This window comes from Episyrphus balteatus, chromosome 3 (genome assembly GCF_945859705.1).
Source record: "Episyrphus balteatus chromosome 3, idEpiBalt1.1, whole genome shotgun sequence".
Classification (NCBI taxonomy): domain Eukaryota; kingdom Metazoa; phylum Arthropoda; class Insecta; order Diptera; family Syrphidae; genus Episyrphus; species Episyrphus balteatus.
In genome coordinates, this window is record NC_079136.1 from 30371366 (window position 1) to 30383194 (window position 11829).

At 31.8% G+C, this 11829-nt stretch overlaps 1 protein-coding gene across 1 annotated transcript; it reads left to right on the forward strand.

Moving 5' to 3' along the window:
• Positions 1–4006: 4006 nt before the first annotated feature.
• On the forward strand, positions 4007–6938 carry LOC129914902 (odorant receptor 67d-like; the record flags this gene model as incomplete). Its single annotated transcript, XM_055994350.1, has 5 exons — positions 4007–4249; positions 4592–5115; positions 5350–5539; positions 5673–5828; positions 6737–6938. Coding segments are annotated over 5 exons (1167 nt in total), but the record flags the coding sequence as incomplete, so codon positions are not given.
• Between the last annotated feature and the right edge of the window lie 4891 nt (positions 6939–11829).

The following is an 11829-nucleotide window of genomic DNA, read 5'->3' on the forward strand; positions in this document are numbered from 1 at the left end:
TGTTCGATCTTTTTCGTTCACAATTTTGCTATCGTCTTAAAACAAGTTCATAATAAGTTCACAATGCCGCACCGGTGGTGTAGTAAAAAACGATAGATTTGTTGTTGTAAGGCTATAATCAAAACGAGAATCGCTTTTCAGACTTCATTTCATTAAAAATTCTTTAAGAGATCGCTTTAATTAGAACCAAACTGCTTCGATTTTGATGATTTTTTAAACTTCGGTAAATAAAATATAGATACTTAAACATATTCTATGCCGCTGTTTTTCTAAGTTTCTTTTTTAATTAAATAACTGAAGTTACTATTATTGTGTGCTAAATATTTTTGTTCAAATTCAGTAAATTAAATGATATCAAAAAATTGAGAAAAATCTAACGAAAGTGGTAGGATCAATTTTCTCACAAGTTTCAACGTACAATAAATATTTAAAATAAAATATACATTTTTAAAATGTTTAAAATCAAGTAAATTTAATGAAGTATTTTTGAGAATTTGGTCCTTAAATTCCGAAATTAAAAAAAAATTAGATTATTTGATTGGCCTTCTAGAATTCTGTTTCGGATTTCAAACGTATTAAATATTTGAAATTAAGTTTTATAGGTAAATAAATACCTCATGATACAAGAAAAAGGTACGTAGTAAAGGTACTTGTTTACTCGGGAAAGTCAATACTAATTTAAGTATTCGGCCTTATCATGAATTCCATTCACATCGTAAATTTTCAACAATTCCCGAAAAAACAAACAAATACAGAATCCGATCGTTGTGACGATGTGTATGAAATTTTCCGCTACGAACGTATTCCGTGATTGTTTTTTTCGGGAATCGTCGATGCGAATATAATTCGTGATATAGCCGATTATTGAATTCATTGAATGCAATACATAATAATACCTATACCTACGCATTTTTGTGAAATTGTTTTAATATTCAATATAGTCACGTTAACTCTGACATGCGTTCTTGTTTATGTTTCAACAAACATCAATAAATTTGAAAAGCAATAAATTTTAAACCGCATCAATCAATTATGTATCAGCATTATTTGCATTCAAAATTGACTTATCTCGTATACCTTCCTAGTATAAACTATAGACGCTACGCTACACCTTTTCTTAAAATTTATTGAACTTCTCATTCCCTTGAAAATAAAGTAGGTAGGTATGTATATTTTTGGCACCGGTTCTCTTTTTTGGTAAATAGAACGAAAAGACTGAAACATGAAGTGTACTTGGCAACATCTTGAGTTATGCTTCTGAATCAATGAAGCTATTTATAAGATGCTCGGTTGAGTATGAAAGAAATGTTGTTGGATCTAACAGGAGCGGATTTGAGATTTTTCTATCAGAATGAGATTAAGATTTTTTCTGGTTTTAGGAACATCTTATTAAAAAAAATTAGCTCAAAATTTTGTTGTTTTCAGTATAATTTTCTTGAGGATGTTTGGGTTTAAAAATAAAATTACCTGTATTGGAAGGTTTTTTTTTATAGTTGACCAAATCGACCCGAAACTTGACGAACATTTTAGTCTCTACCGTTCCTAAACCTAACCGATTTCTAAGTTTAAAAGTGATAAAAGAATACATACATTTGTTTGATAACTAACTGTAATAGAAGTCTAAAAAGTCAGTACCTACAATTATTGATGATGAAGTGATGGGTTATGACACGAAACTTACCTACCAACAAACAAGTGTATTTTTTATTTCTTAATTTCTTATAAATCCGCCCTTGTTCAAAGGGTGCAACTGCAAACTTTCTCTTCCAGAATCTATGAGAGAGTGTGCTGTTTTAAGGGGATGGCAATGGCAATGGTGGTGTACTTTATTATAGGAGGAACTCGTAGTAAAAAACGACAAGAACGATAATAAAATTGTAATAAAGACAGCACAGCCGTGGTAGTATCCAGGTTTATATTTTAGCTATCAAAATAACCATTTGGCTGTCTGCGGAAAATTTGGGGTGGCACAATTTTGGTTGTTGCGTGCTATCTATATGAATTATACCTCACTGCGCTAAAAACGTTCCGATATGATCTGTTGAAGACTTGTGGAGTTTATCTTATTTGATTAAATTTACGAGTGATAGCTCTAATGTTTTTCTATTCATCGTAAATACCTTTTTAACGATTGTTAATATCTTGGTCGTAAAATAATGATCGAATGAAATAAACCTTAGAAGAGTTGGGTAATCAATTTGTTTAGTGTTGTCACCAAAACTGGAGCATTAATGGTCAAGTTAATATGATGAGTGAGAAAGTTATAAAAGGACATAATGTACGTCGAAAATGTTCCGATAAAAAGGAATGTTTTATTCCTCATTCAATATAACTATCTATAATGACCCAAATTGCTTAAAATTATGAGCAGAATTGTTTTTTTTCCGAATATATGTAAGTTAAAATATTTTTTTGGTAGGTATGACGAAACTCTATGAAATACTTACGGTTGGGAATAAGCTATTCACTTTAATAATCGAGTCGTAATTTATTCTATTTCAATTACTGTGCATAAACTCCAGTTTATAAAAAACTAAACAGGAGTTACCTACCTAGTTTTTGCAACCCAACATTTGAGCCTTTCATTAATAGTAAAAAATTTTTCAGATCTTTGAACTTTTTTGTGAATTATGCTCAAATTAAAAAATCTAATTTATACTCAAACAATATGCCCGAAATAAAATATTTGAAGGTCCCTAGGTAATAAACTGATTAAGCTTATCAACTTCCGGGAAACTTTGCTGATAATGATTACTGGAAGATTTCTTAAAAAAAATAATAGATTTTTTATTAATATGTACTTAATTATTCGACGAAATCACGAAAGTGTAATCATTATCTCAGCATAGTTTGAAACCTCACATAAAAATGCAATGTTTTTTTCTAAAGTGTTACAAACATTGCATATCTGCAGGATAAAAGCTTTGCATACTTATTGGTTAAAAACATTGCATACTTGAGAGATGAAAACATTGCATACTTACAAAAACCTCTTGGAACAGGTCTTATGAAAGCCTTCTGTCACTTGAAAATAGAAGGCTTCTTAAGAATGGTTCAAACAGGTCTTATAAAGGTCTTCTTTAACTTCTATTTACAAGGCTTCTTCTAAACACTTCCAGATAGCCTTAAGGAGACCTCCTTTTTTTCCAAAATGGATGGTTTGCGTAAGTAAGCCTTAAACTAAACTTATACAAACTATAGCTTGCCGAATCGAAGAAAATGGACCTTATGAAAGTAAAATTGTTACTTGGGTCCCCATTAACACGAAAATTGCGTTTGTGTCGTTTTAGTACAAACGACTTACGTAATATCAATCACCCCTATTACGTTACGTAATAGGGGTGATTAATATTTTAGTACTGATGAGTACCTACTTCGGAATCGGATTCCAGATTTTAAGTCAGATTTACACTTCTCAACTGGGGCAAGCAGATTTTTAAGCCAATCGAGTTGTCAGCAAAGAATTAAGTAATAATGACAGCAGAAACGTTTTTTCCAGTCCAGTTCAGTCAGTAAAAATCTAACACAGATTCGAAGAATTTGACACTATGGAACACACCCATTCATTGAATCGCTTCCGTGCTTAGTTCTCACAAAAAAACGGCTAGTTTCTATCACACCAAACAAGCTATTGCAATTAGAACCCACAAAGAAGTTGGCTCGCAAACGGTTTGTGCCACTTACGTTCTCATAAAACACGGATATTACGAATTTGAAAGATAGTAGGTACACGTAAGCTATTTTGTGTTGTGCCAAAACTTACACGTATGTTCGCCAGCTATTGGCTATATACAGTAAAATTTTTGCAAGTAGGACAACATCAGTGATTTATTGAAAGAAGTCAATTAAATGCAATTATCCTGTCAAATTATCAATTTTATTCATTTACCTAAGTATTTTTTATTTTTAATAAATTGTTTTCATGAGAAGTTAAAAATATTTGCCTTTTCTTTCAATACGTTGTCGGTCTTCATACTGTTTGTCATAATTTAAAAAAAAATTGAATTTTTTGAAAATGGTTCAACCTTCTGGAAAATACTTAAGCATGATGAGAACGGCTCGTCTCTGCGCTACAGCTTGTGGTGCAGATGTTACAGATCCTAATTTTCGTATCAATATAATGACAGTTCTCGTAATGATGTGTATTGTTGTGTATTTTGTATTTACGATCTATACTGTTCAGTTGAAATTTTCTGAAAGCTGGGGAATACTTTTAGAATCATTTTGTATGGTTGGTAGTGTTCTTCAGGTATGGGTAAACTTATTTAAAGAGATATTTATATCACCTAAAGCCTTTAAGGCTTGATCACACCGGAAGGTATGCGGTAGCGGTACGGGTATTTGTATTAAAAAAATTCCACATCTGAACGTTGATGTTTCAGTGTGGAATTTTTTCATTACCCGTACCGCTACTGCATACCCTTCGGTGTGGTCAAGCCTTTAAAGGCTTGGAATTTTTTTTTTTTCATAAAAGTACCGTTACCTCTACCCGTACCGCTACCGCATACCCTCCGGTGTGGCCAAGTCTTTATGGTTTTAATAAATTTTTGCTTACATAAACTAAGATTATGTTTCTTTTTTTTAATTTAAGGGAGTTGCCAAACTAGTTGGAGGCATATTCTATTCCAAAATATTATGTGATACAAATATTGAATTGTGTAAAATCTATGAAGATTTTGAAGGCAAAAATGAAAGTTGCGTAAAAGTTTTAAATAAATGTTTGGAGAAAATAAAATTTCTGCTAATATTTATGGGTATACTATACATTATTATTTTTGGTTGGCTTTTCGTTGCACCATTGATTATGTACTTATTTAATGGCCGACGTTATCTGTTAATGCAATTCTATTTCCCCTTATTGGATTTGGAAACTAATTTTGGATATTTTACCACGATAAGCATGCAAGCAGTTATCTTAGCTTTTGGCGGTTTTGGCAATTATGCTGGAGATTTACTTTTTATTATAAACAACATGCATGTAACACTTTTTTCGGATCTTCTTAAAATAAAAATTGAAGAACTCAATGCAATCGCTGATAAACTTGATCAAAGAAATGATACAGAAACAGGAATGATGTTAAGTGATGTTATAGAATGGCATCAAAAATATTCTCGGTAATTAAGTATTTTATTTAATATTTAATCAGTCGAAAATTGTTTTCTTTTATTACATCAACCCTAACAAAAAACAAACAACTAACAACAAACATCAAACAACAAACATCAAACAAAAAACAACAAACAACAAACAACAAACAACAAACAACAAACAACAAACAACAAACAATAAACAACAAACCGCTGGAAAACAAGGTTCTAATCTTTTTTCATACACATCTATTATTGCAGGTACGCAAACACAAGCAACTCGATTTTCTTTTGGGTCATTTTTACTGAAGTAGCAACATCCTCATTGTCGATTGTTCTAACTCTTTTCATATTAATGACGGGAGACTGGCCAGGATCATATTCCTATATGTTTCTAGAATTCGGTACATTATATCTTTATTGCGGAATGGGTACTTTGGTCGAAATAACTGTAAGTTTGGTAATTATGTTATTGGTTATGTATACCATGTACTACTAAATAAAATAAGGTTTATATTGTTGAAACTGTATAAAAACAAAAACTTTTAACCACTCATAAAACTGTTTTTGTTTTTTTTTTCAAGAATGACGAGTTCTGTGATGAAATCTATGGAATTCACTGGTATAACCTGGCAGTATCGCAACAAAAAAGCATTTTGATAATGTTAATGAAATCACAGGATCCAGATTTGCTTACAGTTGGCGGTGTTATGCCACTATCAGTAAATTCAGCTCTACAGGTAAACTCAACTTTAAAGTTAATGTTTATACCTACCGCACAGATTTAAATATAAATTGTGTGTTTTTTTTTTTTTGCACTCAGAGTTAGATCGGAGTTGATAAATCACCTTACTCATAAAGTTAACCCTGGGTTGTAAATTGAATAATTAAGGATTAACAAGTTCATTCTTAAACAATATACCTACCTAAATAAAATAAAATGCACGACTGGGGTCGCACGTACTTGCTCTTGCAGTTCAAAGCACTTTTATGTTAGTTTTCTTGTAGATTTTACGAGCTGCCTCTAAAATAAATTGTAAAGAAATTTTGTTGAGGTTGGGGAAGAGCCGACATTTAGACTAAATTTTTTTCATATAAAAAAAATTTTTTTTTTGTATTTGACTTTTTTGAGAAAAAATAAAAATGCAATTTTATTGCCATTGCTTTAAATATTACGTATACAAAGTTTAATCAAAATCGTTTGAGCCGTTTTCGAGAAATTAGCAATATCGTATTTTTTTTGTATGGGAGGTATACGTTCTAAACGAGATATAAAAAAACAAAAAAAAACAACTTTCAGAATTCCATAAAAATCATCTGTACCAAATTTGAAGAAAATCCATCCACGCGTTAAGGCTGTGGAAATGTGTACAGATGGACGTACAGACGCACAGACGCACGGACGGATTTGCGAGACCCACTTTTTTGGAATTCTCCATCATCGTAATGTTGGTTTTGATTAAAACCTCAAATTTTTTGTTCGACACGAAACCAATACTTGCCCTATAGAGCAAGTAAAAAAGCAACAATGAGTGTTTTTGTTTTTTTTTTTTTTTTGCAAAGGTATAGCACCTTTATCTCCGAACAAATTTAATATGGATCAATACTTCCTCTTAAAAAATAATAAGTGGTTTCTATTTTCTTTCAGATTACTAAGTCAGTGTACAGCATTTTGATGATGATTGTCAACTTCGTAGATTAAAAAAACATTAAACCTTACAAAAATTGAAGGCAACCATAATAAACCAACACATTCAAAAATGGGACAATTTAATGCTATGCAAAGATATTTTAAAGTGCGCTTCATAAATTCGAATCGAAGTCAGTAAAATACAGTTTTTTCCTAATTAAACCAGCTTGAATCTTTAAAACTGTCTATTAAAATAAGTTTTAAAAAATGTAAATTAAAACGAAATAAACAAAACTATAGAATACAATGCAAAAATCATTTCATTTTAGACAGACATAATTTGAATAGGTACAAGCAAGAAATTAAGGTCGAAATTTCCTTTTCTTTAAAATAAACTCTGTATCTTTGTATATGAAAAACGATATTATTTTGATTTTTATAAAAGCACTCATATTCTTAAACCGTCTCCTTTTGAAAAACCATTCTTTACCGGAGACCCTTTATAGTATGTTGACATTGTATTGTGGCCACCTAATAAACTGAATATTTAATATCTTATTAAACTCCGCTAGGAGTATAGGTGCATTGACTGGTAAAAAAAATTCCTTATTTAATGAGAAGCAAGTTGAACATCATTTAAAGACAGCTAGTTACAACAGTCGGAAAAAGTATTTTGACAAAATGAACATCTTTCTAACTGATGAGAATAATCTTTAACGGTTAAACATAAAATAAGTAAGTTGACGGTTATTTATTAAGTATATTATGGTGAATCTCATGATGGTCAATGTCAGTCATATAATTGGTATTATGCTTCTAGGCTGCATTTTTTGTATAAAAAGTACTAATTTTTGAGGAAAAAAAGTATTTTGACAAACGTTCTTTTTCAACGTTGGTAAGGTAAGGTAATGCATTTTACGTGTTTCAAGCACGTATACAACTGACAGACTTGTTAAGGCCCCGATTTGTAAAAAATTGGGCAAAACGGCGGAACTTAATATTGAAATTAGTGCATCTTCTGTTGCAAGTCATAATTTCTGTGTGTCTGTTAAAAACTCTGTGGATAACTGAATTTATCGCGGGAAACTAAAAATTACCAAATATACAAACTCAAAAATATAATTTTACTATTCAAAATTTACCACAAACGGACAAAAATTAAAAAAAAAATGCACTTACAAAAATTGAACCATTTTGAAGAATTCACTTTATCGCGGGTTGACTCCAAAAAGTCTGAATTTGGAAATGCCATTCTTTCATCAAAAACTTTGTTAGCAAAAGTACCCTTTGCATTGAGCTCAAAGAAGACAATTTTACGATGTTTATGGGAAGATAATACAGTATTTATCTCATAAAACCAAAATCGAAAAAATATTGAATTCTCAAAGGGACATGTTGTTGTGCTTTTCGCTTCTGGAATAAACTTGACCAAATTTTTAAGGAGCTTCAACAGTTCCTTTTCGTTTCCCGGATCATTAAGATAGAAATTTGTGAGAATGTGGTCCATAAAACATTGTTTTTGAATGAAAGAAGCATACCAATATGTTCCTTTGAGAATTCAGTTTTTTTAAATTTTTGTTTTATGAGGTAAATACTGTATTATCTTCCCATAAACATCGTAAAATTGTCTTCTTTGAGCTCAATGCAAAGGGTACTTTTGCTAACAAAGTTTTTGATGAAAGAATGGCATTTCCAAATTCAGACTTTTTGGAGTCAACCCGCGATAAAGTGAATTCTTCAAAATGGTTCAATTTTTGTAAGTGCATTTTTTTCATTTTTGTTGGTTTGTGGTAAATTTTGAATAGTAAAATTATATTTTTGAGTTTGTATATTTGGTAATTTTTAGTTTCCCGCGATAAATTCAGTTATCCACAGAGTTTTTAACAGACACACAGAAATTATGACTTGCAACAGAAGATGCACTAATTTCAATATTAAGTTCCGCCGTTTTGCCCAATTTTTTACAAATCGGGGCCTTAACAAGTCTGTCAGTTGTATACGTGCTTGAAACACGTAAAATGCATTACCTTACCTTACCAACGTTGAAAAAGAACGTTTGTCAAAATACTTTTTTCCCTCAAAAATTAGTACTTTTTATACAAAAAATGCAGCCTAGAAGCATAATACCAATTATATGACTGACATTGACCATCATGAGATTCACCATAATATACTTAATAAATAACCGTCAACTTACTTATTTTATGTTTAACCGTTACAGATTATTCTCATCAGTTAGAAAAATGTTCATTTTGTCAAAATACTTTTTCCGACCATTGTAGATAACTACGATTGTCCAAGAAGAATTGTTTCAATTTGCGTCTTCAAGAAAGAACTGGGAATAAACGGAGACGTCCAGTTAATCCATTTATTAAGTAGCCAATATGGAATCGGCAATTTTTTTAAAATTAAGTACAGTGGAATCTCGCTAGCTTGAACACATACGAAACCAGGCTTGTTCAAGTTATTGGATTGTTCAAGTGACTGGAACATATAAAAAGTCTTCGTTTTGTATGAATTCAATTTGTTACTATAAATTAATGTAAATGACACAAAACACAATTACATACGTAATAAACTTTATTGAGGAAATTCAAATTTCTGTTGAAAAACAATTTATTTGTTCAAGTTATAGAACTTCAAATATTTTAATTACTGAACTTATAGAATCAGCAATAAAAAAGTTCAAGAAAATAGTCAGCTATTACATGAAGCCTCAAGAGGCTTGACTCTTTTTTCGAATTTTCTTTTGATAATCATTTTGTGAGGCGCGTACTATTACACGATGCCTCTTGAGTCAAAGACTCAAATTTGACATTTCTCTTTTGAGTTTAGAATTGTTGTTGTTGTATTCCACCAAGAAGCAAAAAGAAATGAAAGGGAATGTTGAAAAAAGAAAGAGTGGGAAAAGAAACGTCAAAAAAGAGTCTCAGAATTTTGGCCCACGGCCACGACTCTCCGGTCGGATAATTTTTTGTTTTATCTTCTTTCTCTTTTGCACTCATTAGTTTTGAAAAGAGGCGCGCCTCTTGAGGCTTCATGTAATAGCTGACATAGCATGTTCAAGTTATTGGATTGTTCAAGTTATCGTATGTTCAAGTTAGCGAGAATCCACTGTATATGTATTACTAAAACATTGCTGTACTAAAATTTTCATTGCTGTGCGTGGTACGCCGGCCTCCCTCCAATCAACGGCGTATACAAGGGGGGGGTGGGGGGCACGGGGTCATGACCCCCCCCCAAGATCTCAGAACTTAAAAAGAAATTGTTATGTGATACTGAAATCTCTTGAATAAGATGTTTTTTTAAATGTTGAAGTTTTAGAACATGAACGAAAATTAAAAGAAAAAAAATTTTTGGTATTCAAACAAACTATTTTACCATATTTTGGGGATATTTTTAGCGAATGCTATGCTGAATTAGGATTATTTTGATTCGTTCGATAATATTAGTTGCCATCGACACTTTTCAAAAAAAAAATTTGGCATGATCACACCCCCCCCCCCCCCCCCCCCCAAGAAGCAAACCTGTATACGCCCCTGCATCCAATGCCTTTAATGTTAATTGATTACAGAAACAGCATCATTCTAATCTGCAAGTATGAAAAAGATATACTAAACTAAGCCCCTTTTGATAGTTTTATTATTCACTAAATAAAAATAACTATCTTTTGATATTTTGAGAAATGACCAGTCCTTGATGGTATGTCCAAAAGAACCATATTTTTCTCAACTGTAAGAATATTGATTTTTGGTAAGAATCTTATGATAAGAAAGGTCTTACCATTATTTTGTGCCATGAACAATTTTTATTGGGAATAAGTTCGACATCAGATCAGGGGCGTACACTCCCTTGGGGCAAGCGGGGCGGCGCCCCGGGGCCCCCGACTGACCCCAGGGCCCCAACTGGAGACAATGCAGAGAAGAAAACTGTTAGCATAAATTGAGTTACGAAGTAAATTAAAATGTATTTGAATCACTTCGGATACAAGGGAGACAAATTATGTCATTCAGTGTAATGTATAATGCATTGGTAGCCACACAATATTATATTGATTTAATAAAAAGGTTAGACAAGGGGTCCCAAAAAAATAAACTGCTTTTTTAAAAGAAAACTTATAATTTTATCTTAGGGCCCCAAAAAATATGACTTCAGGGCTCCAAAAATATTATATGAAGGATCCCAAAAATAATTTTTCAGGAACCCTGCTAGTTGAGAGGCAGTCAAATATTAATTTGGGGGCCCCAAAATCTATTACCAAAAGCCCAAAAATATTCATCAAATTTTCTGATGGCATGACAAATATTATTTGAGGATCCTCAAAAGCTATTACTTCAGTGGTTTAAAACAATCAAATAGAAAATTAAATATCAATTCAGGGGCCCCAACATAAAAATATCAGGGCCCAAAATAAAAACATTACGTTATTGGTGGCATTCCGAATATTACTTCAGAACAGAGGCCCCAATACCTATAATTCTTGGCTCCAAAAAAATTATATTATATTAATTTTTCAGGGGGCGCCCAGTAAAAAAAATTATTTTAGATGATGGAAAATCAAATATGTACATGTACATATTACTTCAGAACAGAGGCCCCAAGAACTGTCAATTCTAAGCTAAAACAATTTTTATTTTAGGGGTCTCGAAACATTTAATTTTGGGGGCCCCTAGAACAACTATTTACTACTTTTATGATAGAAATTTTAAGTAAGTATTGCAAAGTGCATTACGAATATTATAAAACATTAAAATAAACCTAAAAATAAATAAGCCATACAAAAGAAATGTATGGCGTATACGTACTTTTGTTTTTGTATCTAAGCGGCCCCCAAATATCAAAGGGCCCCCAAAATTTAGTCTTGCCCTGGGGCCCCGGCGACTTAACGTACGCCACTGCATCAGATGCTATTTCTATACGGTTCTACCATAAGGGAAAAACCCAAGAGATTAATTCATTGCATTTTATATACATCTTTACAAAATCTCTATGAATAGAATATATCGCTGTGCAGCGATGATGTTAATAAAGAAAAAAACTTTTGATAAGGCTATCATTATTATATTCAGGAAAGTTCGCTGATAATGGCTTGGGGTAAATACTTACCAAAG